Genomic DNA, 23,802 nt, shown 5'->3' with positions numbered 1-23,802 from the left:
TCTTGATACAGACTCACGAAAGGGTACACCAGGACCCAAGGGTTCTAAAAATGTACTATACCTGCCTCTGGTCCTCAGGTGTCTCACTGTTAGATTGTGTTTCAATGCCCTTCCCAGTTACTTTTGGACTGGCAGGCGTATTTTTACATGATCTGAGTCCGCACTGTGTGCATGTGACACAGGCGTCCCTTTGAGATGTAGCCATTTTCCTCCATAGAAGGGCCCCAGAGTTCAAAGGCTTTTTGAGCTCTTATGCTTGATTTTCTGCTTTCCTAGAAATTGCCAACCACACAGACCTTCAGCAACCCCTAAGCCCACCCCTGCAGTGTGAGGGTGCCACCCCCAGCCTGCCCCCAGCACCTCCTTCCAAGAGCTGGGGTGCCAGGCTGGGGGTGGGGCCACGCAGCACCCCACGTGCCCAGTCCACTTATGCCAACCACCCCCGCCAGGTGGCACAAATGCGCCGCTCCCTGGGTCAGCGATGCTCCCAGCACAAACACCACACAGACCCCCGCCAGCTTCTCCCTCTCTGACATGAGGATGTGCAAGCTCAACAGCCTCTACTCCACATGCGTGTAGTGGGGTGGCAAGGAGACAGTTATTCCCCACTTCCCGTGTCTCCACAGAGGACAGGGTATCTCTGAATAGACCCAGGAGGAAAAGCTTGGGAGGGCCCCTCCCCATTTCTCACCACCCTCTTCCTGGGTCAGGATGAGGGAGTCTGGTCATTTTAGAAGAAGCGGAACATGTCCAGGGGGTGGGCATCTGCTGGGAACACATGGGTGAGCTCTGACCAGCCAGCGGGGAGGCTGGACAGCCCAGCTCTGCCCAGGGCTGGGGGCGAGCGAGACTGGGCACAGACTCCTGTGAGCTCACCCACCTGCTGCAGCAGCCTCTCCACGGGCCTCACGTTACCCACCCCAACAGTCTCGTCATCAATTTGTGACTTTCGGTAGGAGTCTCAGCTAACTTGCAGCAACTACAGTCCTGGGTGCCCTGCTGTTGAATCTGCCACTTCCCAGCTGACCTCTGACCTGCCTCCCCAGCATCTCTAGAGAAAGCACCTCTGCTTTTGGATGAGGCATCCCAGGCTCAGAATTTTCCTTCCACCCCAGCATTCTGCATCCCTTAACTCACCGCAGAAATTCCTTCACTATCTGAGAGGAGAGGCAACGAGGATGCAAAGGGTAAGTATTTACACAAGTCCACCACTGACCTGCATTTCTCCGGGTGCTCGTCACGCTTGTTATTAAAATCCAGGGATATCTTTGCATCCAGGCCGATGCCAAAGTAATTGTTCATGACACACTTCTCGGTGTAGTACTCTCTGCAAAGGAGAGTTTGAAATCAACTATAGATAACTCTGCTTGGCACTTTTATTTCATGGTCTCCCAGCCCCAACAGCTAAAGGGTCAGATTCAGTGGTTTTTAGTATCTTCAGATTGCAAGCTTCACCATAATCAATTTGAGAACATTTTCATCTCCCCAAAGGGAATTCCTTTCACTCCCCCTCCTCCACCCCGCCCCAGTCCTGGGCAACCATCGGTCTACTCTCTGTCTCCACAGCCTTGCCCATCAGGACTTCTCACATAAATGTAATCATCCGACATGGTCTTTTATGAGTGGCCTCTTCCACTCAGCAAAATCCATGTTGCCGTGTGTGTCAGAACTCTGTTCCTTTTCCTGGCGGAGTAACATTCCACTGCAAGGTGGTCTAACCTTGTCCCCTAGTCAGGGGGTGGACCTGGGCTGTTTCCGCTCGCTGCCTATTATGAGTAATGTGAAAGTTCACGTTCAAGTGCGACTGTGAACAAACGTTTTCTGCTCTGCCAGGTGCACACGTCCCTGGGGGTGGATGTGCTGACTTCCGTGGCATGGCTACGCTTAACCCTGTGAGGAGCTGCCAGGCTGTCTTCCAAAGCCTGGAATTTTACGTTCCCACCAGCAGAGTCAAAACTGATGCAATCCTTATAACATGTAAACACACACTCATTTAAACTCTTCACCTCAAAACATTTCTCAAGCATTCCTGGTCCTAATCAAAACTATCTCCTAAATAAAAAGGAAGGTGACCTGAACGTGCCCAGCCCAGCCCCAAGTGGCACTGAAACGCCCCTCTCCTGTGTCCCCTGGGTGGGGCCAGGCCATGGTCCAGCCTCGTCTACTCCCGTCCTTGCTGGAAGCCAGGCCCCATGGCCAAGCCCTGGGGGCTGCCAGCTCCAGCACGGGACCCTGGCTCTCCCTTGGGGCAGGTGGGAGAAGGAGGACCCTGCCCCTCCAGCCAGAGGCTGCAGCAGGATGGAAAGTGGGCTCTTAACGTTCCTAGGAGAAGTGCCCACAGACGCTCGGTCTCGAGCAGTGCTGTGCTCAGGAGCACTGCCTGGACCAGAATCCCGAGGCTCTGCAGGCTGATCTGAGAACCAATCGCCACTTTTAAGTGTTTTTATGATACATCGAATCCAAGTGCCTCGCAGCTGAGCCAGAGCAAAACTCTGAAACAGAGCTGTTTTCTAGGCTGAAGACCACACGACTGACCACATCCATAGGTCCCCAGAAAAGGAAGGGATCCAACTGAACACCAGGGCCCGGGGACGAGGGAAGGAGGGTGGAGAGGCTGGCACAGGGGCCTGGAGAAAGGAGAGATGTGGGAGCCAGACAGCCCCGAGGAGGGCAGCCTCAGAGCAGGACTGGAGTTGCCACGGACGCCCTGGGGCCCTGGGCCTGGCACCACCTGGTGGGAAGGAGAGCCTCAGCCTTTGCCTCCCAGGTAAAGGAAGCGCCGCAGCTTGCGCCAGGAGGGGAGAAGGAGAGAGACTGACAGCCTCGGCTTCAGTGAGCTCAGACCAGGGACAGAATGAAGTCCCTCGTTCAGGGAGCCAGGTGCCTGTGAACGTGCCCTGATTTGGAAACAGGGTCTTTACCAACATAACGAAGTTAGATGCCTCAAGACAAGATGGTTCTGGGTCTAGGGTGGGCCCACACCCGATGACTGGTGTCTTCATAAAGACAGGCAGGGAAACAGGGACACAGAAGAGGCCGCGGCTGGAGTGAGGCGGCCACAGCCGAGGACGGCCTGGGCTACCAGGCCTGGAAGGGGCAGCTCCTCCCCTGGAGCCTCCGGAGGGGGTGCAGCCCTGCGTGGTTTCCACCTCTGGCTTCCAGGGCTGCAGCAGAATACGTTTCTTTGTTTTAAGCCACGAAGTCTGTGGTTCTTTGTTATTCACGCCCCAAGAAACTAAGAGGGCACCGCTCACAGCAAGACCAGAACCCTGGCCTTATGGAGGGGAAAAGAGCATGAAGACAGCTTAGGAAGAGAGCCCCAGGCCCGCCCGCCAGGCAGGGGAGTGGGCCTGCAGCGGGGAGTGGGCGCAGCGGGGTGGCGATGGCAGGCCCAGGCACGAGGACGAGCTGGGGTCACAACCTGACAAACAGGTGCGGCAGAGGCTGCCACGCTGTGCGCTTTCAGCACCACTTCCCCAAACCCACCCACCACCGGGACACAAATGGTTGACGACTTTTAACCCATTATCACCAGCCTGCTGGCTACCCAGAACTTGCAATCAGCCAATACAAAGAAAAATCTAGAAAAATATATTTCCAAAACACCATTTTGTCTCCACAACGCTCTCTATGTATGAAGGGTCAGACTCCACTCAACTGCTATATAACCATTCTCCCTCCTTAGGAACCGGGCAACGGAGGACATGTTCCCAAAAGGGCAGCACAGAGGCAGTGTCCACACTTCTGCAGACGTCTGAACCCAGGACAGTGGTCTCCCTGGTGGAACTGAAGACGGTAACACGGAGGACCTTCCCACCCGGGAACCCTGATCCCACGTCGCTGGCAAGGGAGAACAGACGCCGTGGGAGAGCAGCAGAGGGAGGGGCCACCCTAAGAGGAGGAGGAAGGTTGTCTAGAAAGAGGGGCGACAGGGGGCCAGCCGGGGTCACCAGAGAGTGACACTGAGGAGGCGACAGAGAAGAAGTACGAGGTTCACTTCCCGGGGGCTCCGAACTTGCTGGAAAACTCAGAAGGTTGTGTATCTTCGGGGAAATTTAGTGAGACGCGGAAATGGGCCAGAGAGTCTCTGTCCTGTTCACCTTTCTAGAACAAACTTGTGGTTGGAAGTTTTCAACCATGTTCCGCATCAGCTAACACCAACTGAAATCCTCTTATCAATAGGCCCTGGGCCTCTCTCATACTCACAGGTTTTCTGGTTCAGAGTTAAAGGAATCGGCATTAATCAATAAGCGACTGATGACTGAGCTCCCTGGCAAGGACCCCGACATCCCAGCCCGGACATCTGGAAGGAAGATAAAAAGGAAGGGCTCGCTGGCCAGGACCGACAGAAGGCAACAGACACGTACTCTTCAGAACATACCATGATGAAACACTTCTGAAATGCTGCAGGTGAACACACTCAGGTCAGAAACCACCATCATCAACCCACATTTATTGAATAAAAATAAACACATTGGGCGGTGGAAACTGATGCCCATGAGACACACAAAATGGCTTATGTAGGTGGTGCCCATAAAATTTAAGGAGCGCCACCAAAACGGTCTTTTATGTAAAACGCCTTGGAGGCCCATCATGCAGCTCTCCAAGACTATACCCATGAGAAATGAGCAAACATTAGGAACACTCCAGGTGAGCAGAACCCTCAAGTGCCCTTCACCAAGTTAAAACTGTTTAAATCAGGAATCTTAAAGACAGGCCCTGCTCTTGAACATTTCATTGAGCCATTCCTCCCAGTAAGATTTCATTCCTGATTACATGAACCAAATACTTCTCTGGGCTTCCTTTCCTAAGGGATTCCGGAATTTTCTTTCTATTCAGTTGCGATCCCATGTAGAAATTGCCGAGTTACCAACAGGAGAGGTCAGGTGTGGTGTGCGCTCGGCCCGGCCTGGGGAGGCCTCGGAACCCTGCCTGATGCTTTCCACGTTCCTCCAAGCAAGAGGCCTTGCGGCTGAGGGCATTTTATCAGCAGTTTAAACCTCCTGTACCCCCTTCCTTTAGAACAACACAAAGTACTGTCACAACTCCCGAGGGAAGACGCAAAAGGGGACTCGGCCCAACTCTCCTGGTGCCCAGTTCCACTCCCGCTGCTGGCAAGAAATAACAGCATTTTCCCAGCTTCCTAGCACAATCCCCCCACTTCTTTCCATTCAGGATAACTCCTACTTATTCCCGGCAACCCAGCTCAACTATCAGCTCTCCAACAAGGCAATTACCTGGGTTGCACCTATTCTTTTGTAAGTAAGGGCACTTACCACACAGTGGTGCTGTTTAAAGTACACCTCCCTTCCCCGAGGACAGAGTCTGTCTTACACAGCGGCTGCTGGGGAGGCCTACAGACCTTGCTGGCTCCACCCTAGCCAGGTGCCCTCTCTGGCCCCTCCCTGCAGCCGCAGGCAGCCCCGGGCCCACCTGGCCCACCCTGGCCCACCTGGCGGGGGGCGGGAGCGGCACTCACTGGGGTACAGAATCTTTGTGTTCAGGGCTGGCAGGCCGTCCCTGTTTCCTGACTGGGGAGGAAGAGAAGCAGAACTGCCCAGCAACAAACTTCCTTTGCTTATTAGCTTTTCACACGGGGATCTGGACACTATGAAAACAAAAGAGAAAACCTTAAGACCGTCCAAAATAGAACATTACGGAAATCCTGGGGGCCAGGGGCGAGTTCATCAGAGCAACGGCAGGGGAGACCCAGGCTGGGGAGGAGAGTCACGACCCGCTGCCAGCCTCGGGGAGGCACAAGGAAAGGGAGCAGGCCTAGGGTGGGGGGTGAGGGGGCCGGAGAGGGGAGGGGGTCCACACGAAGGGCCTGGGGTTCGGAGTTTATCCTGAGGTGACAGAGCCACGGAGGGTGACCTGCAGAGACGAGACTGCTGACAGCTGTGGGGGAGACGGGGATGGGGAGGACGGGGGAAGGGTAGAAGCCCGGAGCCCGGAGCCCACACAGAGTCAGCTCTTACAAGGACTCCTCCCAGGGGCCTGTTCCAGAAGGGGTGAGGGTCCCATCCCTGCCAGGCCCGGCCCCTTCCAAGCAGTTCTGTGGGTGCCCAGGGAGAGTCTGGGGAAAGCACACGAGGGCAGAACCCCAACGCACACCCCAACAACAAGGGCCTCTCCCCCACTCGCAGGAGCTTTCACCAGACAAACCACACACATCTCCAGCACACACAGAAAACAGGCCCTGGGTTCATGAATTTTTATACCTAAAGTGGCCAAAACAATTATGAGAAAACCCTAACACTTCCAAAGGCCGCCTTCCTAGATATCAGGAAACTGAACTTCCAAACTGCAGTCCTGAGGCGAAGTTGCTGCCAACAATACCTCGGAGGTGGCCCCTGCCTCGGGCAAGGCCACAGTTCTCGCTGTGGGGCAGCGGGGAGCACACCCTGTTTTCTGTCTTCAGGTCCTTCTTATCCTCTGACGCAGACAGACCTAAGATGAAACCTTCCTGGTGCTGGGTCTGCGCATTCTGCTCATCGACAGCTGCGAAGGAGAGAACACGGCGGTTACAGCCGCAGACAGGGCACGGCTGGGCAGGGTTCCGGCTGAGTGTGAACTTCCCTCGTGGTCTCGCAGCTCCTTGTCCCTCCCAGGCCCTCTCTGCAAAGTTGGGATCCCTGAGCTCCCACCCACTGCCCCCACCTCCCCGGCTCCAGCACTCCATGTGATGACACTCGAGCCTTTGTGCGACAAGCTGGGAGAGAAAAGACAGGACCAAGACCAGAAGGCGGGCAGTGAGGAGACGCAGCAAGGCCCCAGAGGGGCCTGGGGGGTGCAGGGCCAGGGGCCGGTGCCAAGCGTGAAGAGGGGCCCCCATCTGACCGCCGGCCAGGGGGAGAGGCAGGTGTGGACCCACCAGGGGAGGCAGGAGGTCAGGAGCCTGGGGGAGGCAGGGCCCACAGCCCCACTGGCGCCCTTGAGGTCAGAAGCAGGCTGATCTGCTCAGAATGAGAAAGTTGAGAGCTGGGTACGGGGTTGGCAGCAAGTAGAAAGTGGAAAGTGGTTTCTGAAGGTAAGGAGGGAAACCGGACTGAGGACAAGTCAAGACGTCCTAAGCAGGGAGAGTGGGGTCCAGGAGAAGCTGGGGACAACAAAGGTCATCAGCCAAGCTGGACTGTCAATGTTCCTTTCAAGGCTACTAGGAAAAGGGCTGGCCCACTGGAGGCAGCTATGACTCCACGAGGTTCCAGCTGCCTTCCCCCGGGCTGGTCTCAGCCAGCCAGGGCAGCCCGATGTCAGCCCCGGAGCGTCTCCGGCCACAGTAGCCGGCCCTGCCCCTGAGAAGCACACCAGGCTCTCCCGCCCCCTTCCCCACCTACCTCTGACCCCATTTGCCAGTGTCCCAGGTCCTGTTCTTTCTCTGTCCCTCAGGTCAGTGGCCTCACCCCACACCTCAGGCACAGGAGCCCTAACGCTTGTGCCCAAGCCCACCCCTCTCCTGAGCTCCTGGCAGTCCCCTCATGTCCACGAGAGTCCCAACCCTGGGGGCTCATCAGCACCTCAATTCAAAGTGCCCAGGCTCTCTCCAGAGGATGCTCACTCCAGTCCCCCCCACCTCTAACCCAAAAGGGCCAGGCGGCCCGCCTCACTGCTCCCTGAGCTGCCCTGGCCAGAGGTCAGCTTCTCCAGCAGCCCTGGGACGGCTGATCCCGTGGCACCTTTCAACCCTGACCCACAAGGTCAGGTATCCGGGAACCCCATCAGTTCTGCCCTCCACTTTCCCTGGGGTCCCCAATGGCCCCCTCCTCACAGTCAGGTTTCTTAGACCAGACATGGGTTGAGACAGGACATGGGGGGCAGAGAAACGTTCCCCAGGCAGCTGAGCAGGGGCGCTTTTGCGCCAGGAGGTGCTGCCAGGGGCATGGGCAGCTGAGGGTCACACAGCTAGGCTGGGACTGGCTCGGGGCCCCAGCCTACAGGCGTACACGGCTCTGCCTGCTGCCATGTGCCAGGGAAACGGGGCAGACCCAGTGCCTCTTGAAGGAAGCCACGTCAGCCCGGGAGGACAATCACCTTTCTCCGTGTGCTCGATGATCTGACGAATGGCCTTTTTCAGGCTGTTGGCCCTGAGCATGAGCTGCTCCCGAGGCCGGAAGATCTGTGGCCGGGAGGGGCAGGCTGGCCCCACTGAGCGGTCCCCGGTGGAGCCACAGACGCTGCTGGGCCCGTCCCCGTCTTCCACCTCCTCGGCAATGGTCGGGGGCGGGTTTGGCAGCGAGGACGAGGCCTGGGACTCATCGTCCAAGGTCCGGAGGAGAGAGTCGAGCTTCTCCTTCAGGACGGAGCACTACGCGGGGAGCAAGCGGGAATGAGATGCGTGTCCCCCCATGGCGCGCCCGCCTGCCCGGGCCCTGGGGAACCCACCTTCTTGGCCATGACTTCCGACTCTTCTGAACTCTCGGGGGTTTTCTCGTAGGCCTTCCCCACCCGAGCCACAAAGTCCTTCACCGTTTCACAGAGCACTCTGATGAGAAAGACAGAAAGCTGCCTCTGGAGACGGCTGTGGCCCAGGGCCCCCCGCCCGCAGCCGCCGGGCGCTCACCTGGCTGACGAGATGACCACAGAGTGCTGGTCGGAGGTGAGCATCTTGGAGAGGTGGGCGGCAACCGAGTCTTCATAGAAGAGGATCTGCTGCACCTGCGCTCGCCCAGACGGGAAGGCGCAGCCTCAGTCTCCGTGAGCGAAGGCTCGGGGATGCTGCGCCAGCACGGCCTTCCCGTCCACGCCCCTCACAGGACGGGCTAGAGGAGAACTCGTCTCCAACACACACCAACCCATACAGCCAAAACCTCCACTCACTCCAAAGGCTAACCTGACATTTGCCAGGGCAACGGTAAAGATTTCAAAAACGCCACCCATCTAAGGGCTGTGGGCAAAATATGGGAAGGACAGATCATAAAAAAAGAACACATTGACGAAACTCTACCAACAACTCGTGCTTCTTTGGTCTGAGATTCGACACACACTTCCAAAGGGGAACTGTGTATCAGATCCCGCACACTGACACCTCACGTAGCCAGGACGGCAGGCAGGGCTCCTTCCTTACAGCAGGTGAGTTATTTTCCTATTTCCTATTGGCCTGTGGCCCTGCCCCTCCTCCAGAGGTACCTGGCTCCTCCTCCACGCCCACACGGCCGGGCAGAGCTGACCTGCAGGCCGTGCCTCTCGGACCCACCCCCCTTGCCTGGGAGAGGCCCTGGGCAGAGCTGTCTTCTGCCCTCAGCAGCCAGCTTTCCAGGGGGCCGTGTGCACGACTGTGTGCTCGGGGTGGCACAGGGCACCACACAGGTTCAACCACAGGAGCAAGGCAAAGCCTCCACTCAGGAGGTGAATCACAAAAACAGCCATCACTGAACAAAAAGGAGAATAACTTTAGTTATTCTGCAATAGAGTAACTATTGCAAATGGTGTGGGGGGTGGTGGAGACAGTCAGAGATGCTGCAGAGGAGGGTGAGACTTGAGCTGGGGCTCAGGGGGAGGTGGGAACCGTGGCAGCCACGGGATGGTGGGCACTCCACACGTGGGCAGCAGTCTCTGTCGGGGCAGGGGCCACTGAGCGCAAGGCGGAGAGCACAGGGAGAAGGCTATCGCGGAGGACCCCAGGCCCTAGGAGTGACCCCAGATCTTCCTCGGCCAATCCCAGAGCCCAGGAGTCCACCGCAAAGGGGCGTGAGAACCCACGTGGCCTCCAGCGTCCCCTCGGGCTGGCCCTGCACCTCTGAGGATCTGAGCCCTGGGCAGCGCAGGGCAGGAGCGAACCCATTGCCAAAGGGGCGGGAAAGCCAGGGCAGACCCCTGAGGTTGCATGGGGCACCCTCGTGGGACGCAGGGTGCGCTCCCCACCTCAGAGTCCTCGCTGAAGTCCTCGGTGACCGTCGAGGAGGAGGCCGGCCGTGGGAGTTTGCTCTCGTAGGCCATGATGCTCCACCTGCGCACAGGGTGGCCTGTTAGCCTGCACGTCCGGCGGGGGCAGCCGCAGGTGGGCAGACCCTGCGCCTCGTGCTGTTGTCTGAAAAGCTGGTCTCAGAAACATTTCTAACTTTATTTTTAAACCCATTACGTTGGCTCCACGTCCCCAAAGACATCACTCGCTCAGCTCCTCCCTTAGCTGAGGACCAGCGTGTCTCCTTCCCACCAACAGGACATGGCAGCTCGGCTGGAGGAGCCGGACTCTGTCCCATACACAGCTGCCCTGAGGATAAGATGCTGCTTCCAGGAGAAATGGGCTCATCCTTCTTCAGAGAGCACCAAACTCCTCTCTGGGATTTCACAGGCACATGCACCTTCCTTAAAATGAGAAAGCCTGGGCCGCTCCCCAACCACACCTGCTCGTCAGAGCTACAGGCCCTCTGAGGGAGCATGAAGGACCCAGGACTGATTCACCACCGGCATGCAGCCTGTGGAATCTCAGACAACCAGCTCAGAAACGAAGTACTTCACCCAAGAAAAGTACCAAAGTATTTTGGAGCACATAGAAGATAATTATCCAAAAGTAAAATTCCTCTGGGAACAGAACATGGGAAGATGGAATTCCCAGGGTTTGCCAACAACTAGTAGATCCTGGGCTGGGACGGCCAAAGGTCCGGGGGCCGCCGTCTCTAACAGCCCCGGTGGATTTAGCTTTGGCCTCACGTGAAGACCTGACGGCTCCCGGCCACGGTTCTTAACCTGTTCCAAAGAACAGCTCCTTTTAGTTATCTCATTAAAACCTAAGGACTATCAGAGAAAAGGAATATGAGCTCCGGTCAAATTTTTATTTTTTAATGTATTTTATTTATTATTTTTACAAATCACTTCAGAGGGTTCATGGTTTCCATGGACCCCGGGTAAGAGCACATTCCTTGCTTTCCCACTCACCTGTCCAGCATTTTGGTGCTGGCTCTCTCCAGCTTCTCCAAGATCTGGGGAAGCTGGGTGTCGTCGTCACAGGCGGAGCCCCAGCCCAGCACGCGGGCCAGGTCGTTTCCTGTCCCGAGAGGCAGCACTCCCAGCTGACACTGAGGAGACACAGGGAAGGCCTGGGGACCAGGCCGGGAAGGAGGAGACACCCCTCCCCTCCCCACTCCCTGTCTTTTACCCACAACAATGGCGAAATTAGGGATGTGAGAGATGGGAGCCAAAGGGCGTGGCTTTCACATCTGGGGCACAGCCCCCTCTCCCCCCCAGTCTCCACAGGGCAGAGGCCCTCATTCCAGGTCGTCTGACTGCTCCTGACCCCGTGTGCCCATAGCTCACATCCCCTCATATCCGTCGCCACATGCTGGCACCCCATCATTCGTGGCCTCTCTTATCTGTACTTCTGGGAGACCTTCCTTTCCATTTCTATTGGTCCTGGCCCCCACGATCAGGTATCTGAGTCCCTGGACCCCTGCAGTGTACCCCACAACCCCCACCACCCATCTCGCCATCACCACAGTATCCTTTACTCACTACAGCCCAATTCATCTTCCGAAAACAGCACCACTGTTCATATCATCTCACTCCTCTACTGACACCTTTGCTGGCTTCTAAGACCTACCAGAAATAGGTGCCGGAGCCACCTGCAGTCTGGACACTGAACTCAAGCGTACGCTGAGGCTCGCTCCACACCCGTCTTGCACGGCTCAGGCCCCCCCTCCCCCTGGAACTCCCCCTGAAACCCACCCAAGCCAACTCCAGCCCTGCCTCTTCCAGAAGCCTCTTCCAGTGCCCGGCTCCCCAGGAACTCGCCCACCTTCACCTCTGGCACTCAGAGACTGGCCAGCCACCCACAGCCCCAGACTGCATTTTGGGGGTGGGGGCCACTGTCCCTGAGGCATGGCCTTGTCCTTGTACTCCCTACTGCACCTGGCACGGTCCCTTCTGCTCACCTGAGGACAGGAACCGTTGGGGGGTAAGAGGCAGGGAGTGCACTTGCCCTGCCGACGAGGCGCAACACACACGAGGACAGAGAGAACCCCGGCACTGGGAGGGCGCACAGAGGGGCTAGGGTCCCTGCCAAGGCTTCCTGAAGCCTTCCAGGCAAAGAGCAGGTGGCACAGTGAAGGTGCAGGAGTTCCAGGCAGACAGACAGAGGAAGTGGACAGACAGACAGACAGAGTTCAGGATGCCTGGGAATGTGAGCTGGGGGGTGTGAAATGGGAGGGGGTGGAAGAGGAAGGCAGAGAAGGAGGAAGATCATGAAGTCTGGACTCCGTCCTAAGAGCCAATAAGCCCAGCCAGGACGTGAGGGCGGGCAGCACGGGCAAGTCCACCTTCAGAAGGTTCCCCAGCTGAGGTGTGGAGAGCAGGTAAGAGGCCAGGGCCTGGTGAGGAGATGCACCCAACGCTACCAGGTGTGGCCTGGCCCAGGAAGCGGCCCCCGGCCTGCAGACACTGAGGTGGAAACATGAGTGCCAGCAACCAATCCAAAATGAGAGATTAAGAGAGAAGAATCCAGAAAAACTGCCAGATTTCTGGCTTGGACGACTGGATGGAATAGATTTTCAGACTCCAAGGAAAGGAATGCAGGGGTGGGGGCGAACGATGGGGTCTGTTTGGGAAATGCTGACTTTGGGGCACTCGGAGACATCGAGAGGAGACTGGGGGCAGCTGGGTGTTTGGTTCCGGTGCATCCCGAGAGAGCACCACGGAGGTGGTCTCTGAGCAAGCTTGTGGAGGAGGCTGAGGACAGTGGCACTGAAAGGGTGGGTGAAGAGGGAGAAGCTGCCAAGGAGGCTGAGAAGGGGCAGCCGGGAAGAGAGGACAAACCCAGAGGGTGTGGTGTCCTGGGAAGCCAGGGGGAGAGCAGAGAGAGAGGCCAGAGCATCAAGTGACACAGAAAACCCAAAGACGACTAAGGTTCACCGAGTTCAGCCGCATGGACGCAAATGATAACACTGGTCTGTCTTCCCAACCAGGGGTAATGAACTTGTAAATAACATGTGTGATCAACAAAACTTGAAACTGGATCTAAGTGTGCTATATCCTAAGCTCACCACTAGGAAGCAACATTTCTCTTTCCTGAGCTCCTGGCCGAGCCTCAGCGGAGCCTCCACGGAAATAGCTCAGACCATCCAGTCTCCAGAATCATTACTGTCCCCGGAGTTAAATTCTGTCCACCAGCTCCCCCTGCCAGTGAAGTGGGTGGGGTGGTAACTAGGAAACACTAAATCTCTGAACCATAAATTCAAGCCAGATAAAAGATGTGGGGAAAAAAGACGATAAGCACAGTGTCAGAAAACATGGATGACTATTTTCATCACCTTGGGGTCTAACTAGGTCTCTCAAAGCACAACAGAAATGATAAAATCCTCAAGAAAAACAAAAAAACAAGTATGCTGAAAGACAAACAGCAAACTAGGGAAAAAATCATCTGCAATATGACAGACAAGAAGCTAATGCCCCTAATATAATGATACCCTTTAGAAATTTAAAAAAAAAAAAAAGATGACTATCCCAATAGAAAATTGGGCAAGAAAACATGAACAAATGATTCTTTTAAAACTGCAGTCAATTGAAGAGAAGTCTGACTTCACCAGGAATCAAAGAGTTGAAAATAAAAATGGCATAACCAGAATGCACAGGGGCTGGGAAAGGGACCGTCTGATGCCACATCGGCATGTGACGCAGGACAGTCTTGCAAGACTGCACATCAGTTTACACGAAGGTGTTCTTTGAAAGAGAGATACCACTTCCAGCCATTTACTAAAAGAAAATAATTGGAAAAGTACATACATGGTTGCTCACCAGAGCCGTCCTTCCTGAAAAATCTCAGCCTCCCCCAGTGGGGTCCGATGGAGAACCCCCACGCAGAGCTCTGCTGACTGACACAGGGCGCTACGTGTTCAGGGCACAGTGAATTTTTAAAAGTGGTTCACCGAACAGCATAGATAAAATGATCCCGTTTAAATAAAAACTGCATTGGACACATACCACATGTACAACAGAGAGAAGGCTGGAAGACAGCTACCAAATTGCTAACAGTGGTTAAACATCTTGGGGCAGGGAAGGAGTAAAGAGTCAAGCTTTTCACAATCGGCCAAGTCTAGTTTTATTTTAACAAGAAACCAAGTCCAATGAGCCATCACTCCGACTTGAGAAGTCCAGGTCTCCTTCTGTCCCCTCCTCCCGAGCAAGAGGCATCACGCAACAAAGCCTGTCACCCTGCAATACACATCACCATCCAGGGGGGAGGGGGGCGGGGGCAACGACACCCTCCCAGAACGCCCCACCCCCAAGACCCTTCTGGACTAGACTCTGTTTGGCAGGTCGCACTTACTTGTAAGTGGATTTTCTGCTTACATGTCACAGCCGGTATGTCTGGGCCTCCATCACGCCGGCTCTCTCCTCCCCCCACCCCCACCACAATCTGTGTTATGACCTCCCAAACCCTCTCTCCACCCTGGTCTCAGTGCCTCAGAAAAGCCACTCCGGGATGGCAGGGCGTCCCCGCCTTTAACCTCGCCACTGCTCTCCCCAGCAGCTGGGGCTTGCCACACAGCACTAGCCAGGTACCTGTTTGTGAAGATTGAGGCTATCGATTTCAGAGAGGACCCAGCCAACGCTGCCATCCCCGCCACAAACCAGAATCCGGAACGTATCAAACTTCTGGAATAACCGCAAGCTGCAGATAAAACACAAAGCTGGTGTAGTGAGGCACACGCTGAAGGACAAACGGCTGCCTGCTCCACCCTGGGCGCGGGGGCACCTGCCTCCTCCCCTCTGGCCTTGACCCCATGCACAGGCAGATAAGCCTCTCAGAGGCAAAGCCCAGGTGTGCACCGGATGTGCCACTGTGGAGGGAGGACGTGTGGAGGACATCTCCGGGGGGACAGCGAACCCCGGCCACCAAGGCACAGCTGACTCAGCCTGGGAGCAAGGGGTGCCCCGCGGAGGCCACAGTGGCCACACCACTGCCCAGCCCCGACCCACGTGGCCACAGCTTTCCACCAGCACCACTGGGAGCCCAGAGGAAGCTCCTGCAGGGAGCGCCCCACACCACCTTGCAAGCCCTCCTACTGTACCCTCTGGGCTCTCCTCAGTCTCTGCACTCAGGTTTCTGCCCCCACTCTGGTCACTGAGGAGGGCCAGGCTGCCGAATTCTCCGTCCTCACCTCCTTGCCCCCTGGCAGCCTTCACAGCCCGTTCCCTCTGTGCGGCCACACGGTCTTGCCCAGGTGCTGCGCCCCACACCTGCAACTCCCTGGCCCCCTAGCCCCTCGCACGCAGTGCTCCCCACCCAGCGGCCCGTCTCTCCTCCCCTGCCTCCTGAGTGGCCCTACCACGATTTGGCTTCAGGCCCCACTCAGATGCTGATGACCCTCAACAGACGACCTCAGGCTCTTCCTGAAGCCCCACTCTTGCATTTGTCGTCCAGAAAGGGCCCCTCATGTCCCTGCAGGCACCCCCAATAGCTCAGCAGGGCACCCCGGTCCATCACATCCCCTCTCTGAGAACGACAGCACCATCAACCCAGTTCACCAGGCGAGACGCCTCCCTCTGCCACGGACTGGTGCAGACCCCTCCCCAGCAAATCCCCACCACACCCTCTCAGCCACCACTGCTGCTCATGTAAGTTCCTCAAGGGCCCCCAATCTACCTCCTCTCGATTTCTGGACCCCTCCAGTTTGTGCAACCAGTATGATCTTTCTTAAACAAAAATCTCGTCAAAGCTCTGGCTTTAATAGATTCCCAGTGGTTTTCAGGAATTGACTGGTCAGCCGGGCACTTCAGGCCCTCCTGGGCAGCCCCCGCCTCTCCACCCTGGGGCCCACCCCTCACCCCAAGTGCTGTGCCCTCAGCCTGACACTCTGCAGCGCCCTCTCAGCCATTACAATACCAGCCCCCTGCAAAGGCGAGCTCCAATGAGAAACAGAGAAACCCCAGGTGATTTACACGGCCCTTCTCTGTGTTCCCACAGAACCTGTAAGCACACTACCAAGGTAGCAGGAGACCCCGTCTCTTGGTCCTTGACTGCCTGCAGGCCGGGCCCATCTGACTGACCTCGTCTGCCGGCCTCCAGCAGTGCCTGACCCAGAAGAGTCCTCAGAAAACAAGAGGAACGGACGGCCCTGTGCTAACCAGGCTGTGTGCAGAGGCGAAGCTCTCCAGCAGCAAGGCCGCCAGCCTCAGGTGGAGGGAAACATCCAAGCGTGTGCCCACAAGAGGCTGTAACCGGAGGCCTCCCACTCTCTGAGCAGAGGTGACCCATCGAGGCAGGGAGCTGGGAAATGGAGCGACGTTTCTAAGTTTTGTTACAAAGAGCGTCCCAGAAACAGGAATTGACTCAATCACAGAAACATCTCTGCGGGGGCTTCCAAAATGGTCCTGTCTCATATTTAACCCCTACTATGAACTATGGGGTTTTGAACACATGCCAAAATTAATATCATTTTATTCTCAAGTTCTGTTGCGTACTCTGCCCTGCCCAAGGCCATTTCGAAGCATTTATCCCAACATCCCTGTACCGTGTTGAATTCCAACCTGATCCTGCTGAATGCGTCAGGACGGGATGCTAACTTCCCTTACAACCAACCTACCAGTGAACGTGACCCTGCATCCCTCAGCTCAAATGGCCACCTACAGAAATCTGGGGAGCACTGCCTTTGAGGAAACAGATCAGAAAGCTGCTGTGAGTTGATTTATCTAAGACACCCAAATGACAGAGCTGAGCAGGCACAGCCAGCTCGGGCGTCCCCAACCCGGGCAACCTGCACTGAGTTAGCCAGGCCCATGTCACAGCAGCATCTGCTTCCACAAACAACACAATCCTGGCTTCCTCCTAGGAAAACACACAGCCAGAGAACAGGATCACAAGCCCCTTCCACTACAAACGTCCCGGACCGGGCTCCAAGTACCTGCCAGGCCCTCTCAGCTCCTACCTAGGATGGGTTCTTGCAAATGAGAAAGTCACCAGCTCAAATCACAAAATTTAGAGAAGCAAACGTTTTCTACAAACCCAGAAAATATACAAAACTACAAAGAGCAGAAACCAAATCTCTAGCCAGCAGACAAAATACTGGCCCATTACACGCCTGTGTCATGCACGTCAGGTGTGGCTATCTCTTGCTATCCCTTTTGGCCTCACTGGATAAAGCGTCCTACTCAACACTAAAAAGAATGAGGCAGACGTGCAAATGCTGGCATGAAAACGTGCCCACAAAGCTGTGTGCTGACACCGTAAAAAGCTTCCACAGAACTACAGGAAAGGAGGCTCCCATTTGGTTTACAGCGTGTGTGCGTGCACGTGAATGAAATGTGCATTGAAGAACGGGAGAGACACGCTCTTCTAGTAATTACTAAGAGTGGGTACTTCTATGGAGTAAAATTAAGGGAGGGGGTGGTTCAAGAAAGAGAGCTTTTATTTCCTGTTTTAAAGACTCTGAATCTTTGATTTTTTTTTTAATAAGCATGTATTACCTTTTTTTTTTCTTTTCTGTTTTCTTTTGTGGTGTATGTTTTAATTTTATTTAGGTGACATATATACAACATAAAATACCCCATTTTAACCACTTTCAACATACAATTCAGAGGTGTTAACTACATTCAGAAAATTTCAAAAACACCAAGACACACTTTAGAAGCTTCCTACCCAAGATGTGGTCCCCCATTCATGAGGTCAAAGACCTGGGCAGGGTTCAGCAGTTGTTTGAATCTTCGAAGGAACTTCACACCCTGGTTGTCCCCACTTTTTGAGTTGACAAAGACCAACAATGGGCTGGTGCAAGAGGGAGGACATGTTGCCTTCCAGAACCCTGAGTGTGAGAGTGGAAGAAGACAAAAGGACATTTAAAAGTCATGAAAGGCACCGAGGACACTGCTTATCATATAATAAAATGTAGCACTCCCGAAGTATCTATAACCTACACACACACGCCCAGTAAATTGATAAGAGATTAACGAACATACTTCGTATCACCTTTCCCCATGAATAGAGTTTGACCAGTTTGACCTCACATTTACAGGATTCTGCATTTCAGAAAGACTTTTCACCTCACTGCTGCCATTCCCTTTAGCTCCCAACCTAGCAGAGCTGATTTCTTCAGAGAATCTCAACAGCTTCCCAACTCTCCACCCACACAAAACATGGACCGTTAAGAGCTAACATCTGCTATAGGAGGGAGACTGGAGCACAGCTTCAACTCCTCACACCAGCAAGAGAGCATCTTAAAACTGGCTTCTCCTTGGTAGCCAACTGATCAGTCTCTCAACTTCGAGTAAAACACCAGCAGTATGCCTGACGTGCAATGGGTGGAGGTGGCCTAAGGGTACATCCACTGAGGAACAGAATGGTAGACTGTGGTGTGTGCACACAATGGAATACTGAGCAACTGTGAGAAGAGTGCAGCCGTGAGACACTCAACGAGGTGAATGCAACCTACAGACAGCATTTCAGTGAAGTACACCAGAAACAAAGGCAAACACTATAATGCCTATCAATATGGAGTAACTACAATGTGTAAACTCAGAATTGAACCTTAGAGCACCGCTTATCAGGGGAATGCTTATTGTAACGGTCCCTAAATTGTAAGCTCTTACAGCAGTCACATCTATTACTGAATTGTAATGGCTATCTTCAGATTCCAAGATGCTGATCCCTTTGTGTATAACCTGATCCATCCCTAAAACTTTGGGTATCTGTGGACACCTGAAACTCAGAGCTAGAACTCGGCAGATATGAATGTCAGTATTAGCACATACAGCAACTGTCAAAAAAGCTGAAAGAGAATCCAGACTTCAACTAGAGATATGAATGAAGCAAATGTGGTGAGGTCTAGGGCAACTGCATTTTAAAACTTCAAATTCCATGTAAGACCAGGGAAAGAGGTGTTTAGTTGGTGCAAGAGCTATATTCCCTAAACAATTTAACTCACACAGTTTGTTCAGATACCATAATCACATGCGACTTTTAACAGGAAGTGAGACCTGGTAGGTTTGCATTGGTTAGCGTGAAACAGTGACATATCCCAAATTAATTTGGACAAGAGAATAAAAATATATATGCAGGGACCCCCTAAGGAGCTGGGGGAAAATGCAGAGATGTTGGGCTTCCTCACCTGGATTGTTGCTGATGCTCTCACAAACACTGAGGACTGGCGGTTTGATGTGCCAAGCCCTTTATCACGGGACTTGCCCTTATGAAGCTCATCACTGCAAGGGAGAAGCTAAACCTGCTTATAATTGTGCCTAAGAGTCTCCCCCTGAATTCCTCTTTGTTGCTTAGATGTGGCCCTCTCTCTCTAGCTAAGCCAACTTTGGCAGGTGAACTCACTGCCTTCCCCACTATGTAGGACCTGACTCCCAGGGGTGTAAATCTCCCTGGCAACGGAGGATATGACTCCCGGGGATGAATCTGGGACCTGACATCACAGGATTGACAACATCTTCTTGACCAAAAGGGAGATGCAAAATGAAACGAAATAAAGTTTCAGTGGCTGAGAGATTCCAAATGCAGTCGAGAGGTTGCTCTGGCGGGCATTCTTACGCACTATATAGATTTCCCTTTTAGATTTTAATGCATTGGAATAACTAGAAGTAAACACCTGAAACTACCAAACTGCAGCCCAGTAGCCTTGACTCTTGAAGATGATTGTATAGCAATGCAGCTTACAACAGGTGACAGTGTGACTGTGAAAGCCTTATGGATCACACTCCCTTTATCCAGTGTATGGAAGGGTGAGTGAAAAAATGGGGACAAGAACTAAATGAAAAATAGGGTGGGGGGGTGAATGGGTGTTCTTTTTTACTTTTGTTTTTTATTCTTATTTTCACTTTTTCTGGTACAAGGAAAATGTTCAAAAAATAGATTGGGGTGATGAATGCACAACTCTATGATGGTACTGTGAACAACTGATTGTACACTTCGGATGATTGTATGGTATGTGAAAATATCTTAATAAAATTGAATTAAAAAAAAAAATCAGCCTCAAGTCTGAAGCATACCCATTAGCAAACAGCAGGCCACCATCTTTCTCTTCTCTACCCCTTGTCCCCCAAGTGGCTGCACATGACTTCCTGCTGCCCACATCTAAAAATCACCAATGTTGTCATTCGACAGGAGAAGATGCTTAGAGGAACAAGTGTAAGGAGATGACCAGGGCAGACGGGGTGGGCACCTACCATCTGAATCGATGCTGTTCAGAGCCGTGGGCGGAATGACGGACACTTTGCACAGGCCAAGCGGACACTTGGTCAGCAGCGAGTCTTTACATGACGTGTGCACCTGAAACGACGACCCATGCGTCAGAGGTACCCGGGCCCTGCGGTTGCCGGCACCAAGCCCAGGGAGGGGGCACTGCAGGCACCATGCTGACCTGTTCCCTCAGAGCACTGCGGGGCCTGGTAGTGCACTCGAGGAAGCCGTGCAGCCGTCCCCCATGGTCCCACTGCCTGGTCTAAAGCCCTAGCCCTCCAGCCAGAGCTAACTGTCACCCAGAGAGAGAACGCTACCTAGGTTCAACAGAAATTGTATTCTCAGGTACCCAGCCTCCAGAATTCCTCTCACTCCATATTTCCGGTCATCAGAGTCCCTTCACTCAGCTGACAAGCAAAGGCCTGATCAGCCACACGAAGGTCAAGGGTGTCTTCTCTATGCACTTTCCTTATCAGCACCACAGGAATAACGACAGCCCTGCCCTAGGAGGGTGAACCGCCGAGAGAGGTAAATGATGAAAAACCCGAACGCGCGACAGCTGCTGGCTGCTGGGACCGGCAGGGTCCCAAGAGCACGTCCCCTCAACCCTGTGCCCGGAGCCTGTCCTGGCCTGCTGGCTGCCACTCTTCTCACCAGCGGCCCGGGCACAGTGTGGGTCACTGTGCTCTCATGAAACGCGCAGGCCGGGCACTGCCTGCCAGAGCCACCAAGCCACTGCCCTGACCTGCCCCTCCCTCCACACCCCCTCACCAGCTCTACCCTCCCAGCCCCGCAGCAGGGCTGGAGTCCTTGCCCCACCTCTGGTGTCCGCCTCCCTGTCCCCAAGCCCAGCAGGCAGAGGCACCGAGCCCGTCTCTGAAGCCTCTCCCAGACCCACTTGTCCCCTGGTCCCGCCTCACCTTCTCCAAGCAGGCCCCTGGAAGCACAGGGACCGCCTCCCCCCTCCCACCCAGAAGTCGCAGCTCCATGCTGTCACCCGGCCCTTATCACAGGGCCCACTTGGTCCTAACCGCAACCCTCCCTAGATCTCAGGCTCCTTGGGCAACGTGCCTTTCAGTCCCTACCTGCGCCTAGATTCCACCTGGCCACCAGGTGTTCTAAAAGGTAATCGCAGTCACCAATCTCCAATGACAAGCCTGGTGGTGTGTGTGTCTCGGCTTTCCTCACCTCCATTTCACCCAGAAAAGCCACAACCATCCTTCGAGCCCAACAGAAAGGCCACAAACAGGCCACATCTTCACTTCCACGAAGTGCTATGATCCCCATCAACACCCCAGAGCTCCTCTGCAACCTTCCTCCTTTCAGGCTACAGAAGCTGCCAACTAACCTTCTACAAATAATGACCTCCACAACTGGCTCAGATGCCATCAAGGAAGGGATAAAGTCTATTAAGACATGTACACCTATCTAAAAGGCAAGACTAAATTCCAGGGAAAGGAACACTAAAAGAGCCATGAATGAAAAAGACCAGACAGCACAGGGAAAGCCAATGGCCTCAAACAATTCAAAAACAACCTAGAAAAATGTAAATTGTTGGACTCTCAGAGCTGGACGGATCTTTGAGGTGAATGTCCCAGGATTAAAAGGAGGGATGAAGCCCACAGCACAAAATTCAGAGGGCAAAGAGTCTTGGTGAGTGCAGCTTCCTAAAAGCCTGCACCCCAAGTGCCTGTGCCCTCCACCGACCCCAACATCCTCCCCAAGGCCTACACCAGCACCCCACCACAACTCTGTACCCCACCCCCAAACTTACGCTCCCCATCCTGCACCTCCTCACCACGGTCTTCCCTTGCAGGCCCTCACCTCAGCTCTGACACCCCCATGCCCCCTTGCTGAGGCCTTGACCCCCGTATTCCCTGACTGAGGACTTGACCCCCCAGTGCCCCCTCACCATGGCCTTGCACCACAGGCAGCGCCAGTCTTGCAGGCGCAGCACGCTGCCGCAGGTCCTGTCGCACACAGTGCACTTGGCACTCACGGGGAGGTTTCCTTCCAGCCACTGGTGGGGCATGGCGATCTGCAGGCCGAGCAGACACAGGGACTAGGGACCCTCCCCACGCTCCCACCCCAAGGCCAGCCCCACAAAGTTCAGCACCGGGGAAAGGAAGCCCCCAGGGCAAAAATGGCAAAAAAAAAAAAAACGCTCCTCGTGAACTCGACCAAGACGTTCTCCTGGACAGCAGTGCCTTCCCCAGGAGCGGCGAGGGGGCAGAGGGCAGGCGGGGGCTGTCACGTGCTGCCCCTGCCCCTGCCCGTACATGCGACACACTCACAGGGGGCTGGACAGACCCGAGCCCCCAGTGCTGTGTGCTGTGAGTCGGTGCCAGCACGGCCAGCCCGAACAAGGCCTGCGGGGAGGGAACAGGGTGCAGAATGGCAGGGGCCAGGGGGAAAGGCCGCAGCCATCCTGGCCGGGTGTCTGCAAGAGAGGCGAGGGAGGGGCGGGGAGCAAACCAGCCGTGCAGGGCTTGCAGCATCCACATACCCCGTCTTCATCCTCGATGATATCCTTCCCGATCGAGGCCAGCGTGGTCCACTTGCAGTTATTGGTTGCACGCACAGCACAACGCTTGTGGGCTTTAAATTTGCACACTGGGAGAGAGTAAGTGGATTAGTCCACAAGCCTCACTCCTGATGGGGCTCTACAGGCACAAGGAGACGGCATGAGTGGCCCTGGGCTTCCAGGGGAGCGGGGAGATGAGCCTACTCCCCACACTTAAACTCAGCCGCTATGCTGCCAGAGGAACCAGAGGTGCGAGTCCTAGCCAGGAGCAGTGCATTTTCCCTAAAGGGCCAGACGGTCCGTATTGCAGGTCCCGTGGGCCAGACCCTAACCACTCGACTCAGCAGTTGTAGTGCGAAAGCAGCTGAAGACAAGACTTGATGGACACTGAAATTTGAATTTCATATCATTTTCGTGTGTCAGAATACATTATTCTTCTTCTTTTCAAGCGTTTAAAAATGTAAAAACCACTCTCAAGCTTATGGGTGGTCCAAAAATAGGAGGCTGGCCGGACCTGGGCCTGCAGTCTGATCCCCGCTGTACTCAGCGCCCCCACCCCGAGACTGGGAGCCCGTGACCTCTAGGCTGGAAGCACTTTCACTCCGTGCATCCACAACCCAGACTTCCCAGACAGGGAAGGCGGCACCGTTATTTGGGACTGACAGGCATTTTGAAAGTCCTTTTCCCTCTATGTTCTCCAGGTCTTCTTCTTTATTTCTATACTACCACTTCCCTTCTTTTAATTTTGTTCAAATACTATAAAAAATAATTCATCGAGGACTCCAGTAAGTAAAATAAGCAACAACAGAGCCACAGAAAGCAGCTTGCTCTTGCCTAAGTGCCCAGCTGGCGAGGGATTCCTCATATTCGGACGTTTGGACAGCCACGGCCTTCCCCAGGGAACCCCAGGCCGCCCTCCCAGCAGCTGGAGCCCGGTGCCCACCTTCACAGGACAGCCCGTGGGACGTGACCCCGGAGAGGGCCTCGCGACACACGTTGCAGTAGGTCGGCCGTGCGTGCGAGCAGGCGTACCAGTTGTGGGTCCCTGAGAAGTGGTCCATGCTGTACTGGGTGGGCTGCAGAACGAAATACAGGTCGTCCCTCTGGAGTTCCCACACTGTGACCTGAACAGGATTCAGTAAAGTATCCAAGCAGGGAGAGGAGGAAG

General features: G+C 54.7%; 1 protein-coding gene across 4 annotated transcripts in view; it reads right to left on the bottom strand.

The window, feature by feature from the left end:
- Positions 1–23,802, bottom strand: part of DGKD (diacylglycerol kinase delta) — a 140,975-nt gene that overhangs the window by 18,829 nt on the left and 98,344 nt on the right. For all 4 annotated transcript variants that reach the window (XM_037850368.1, XM_037850369.1, XM_037850372.1 and 1 more), the window contains 15 exons: positions 23,578–23,710; positions 22,617–22,723; positions 22,023–22,148; positions 20,098–20,200; positions 17,570–17,732; positions 14,494–14,602; positions 10,876–11,015; positions 9,862–9,946; positions 8,561–8,655; positions 8,383–8,482; positions 8,032–8,305; positions 6,340–6,501; positions 5,480–5,608; positions 4,207–4,303; positions 1,217–1,327 (listed from right to left, as the gene is read on the bottom strand). In XM_037850368.1, the coding sequence (XP_037706296.1) occupies positions 1,217–1,327; positions 4,207–4,303; positions 5,480–5,608; positions 6,340–6,501; positions 8,032–8,305; positions 8,383–8,482; positions 8,561–8,655; positions 9,862–9,946; positions 10,876–11,015; positions 14,494–14,602; positions 17,570–17,732; positions 20,098–20,200; positions 22,023–22,148; positions 22,617–22,723; positions 23,578–23,710 (1,934 nt within the window). The remainder of the gene's footprint in view (positions 1–1,216; positions 1,328–4,206; positions 4,304–5,479; positions 5,609–6,339; positions 6,502–8,031; positions 8,306–8,382; positions 8,483–8,560; positions 8,656–9,861; positions 9,947–10,875; positions 11,016–14,493; positions 14,603–17,569; positions 17,733–20,097; positions 20,201–22,022; positions 22,149–22,616; positions 22,724–23,577; positions 23,711–23,802) is intronic.

Source organism: Choloepus didactylus, chromosome 9 (genome assembly GCF_015220235.1).
Source record: "Choloepus didactylus isolate mChoDid1 chromosome 9, mChoDid1.pri, whole genome shotgun sequence".
Lineage (NCBI taxonomy): Eukaryota > Metazoa > Chordata > Mammalia > Pilosa > Megalonychidae > Choloepus > Choloepus didactylus.
Note: the sequence above shows the minus strand (reverse complement) of the source record. Positions and strands in the feature narration are given on the sequence as shown.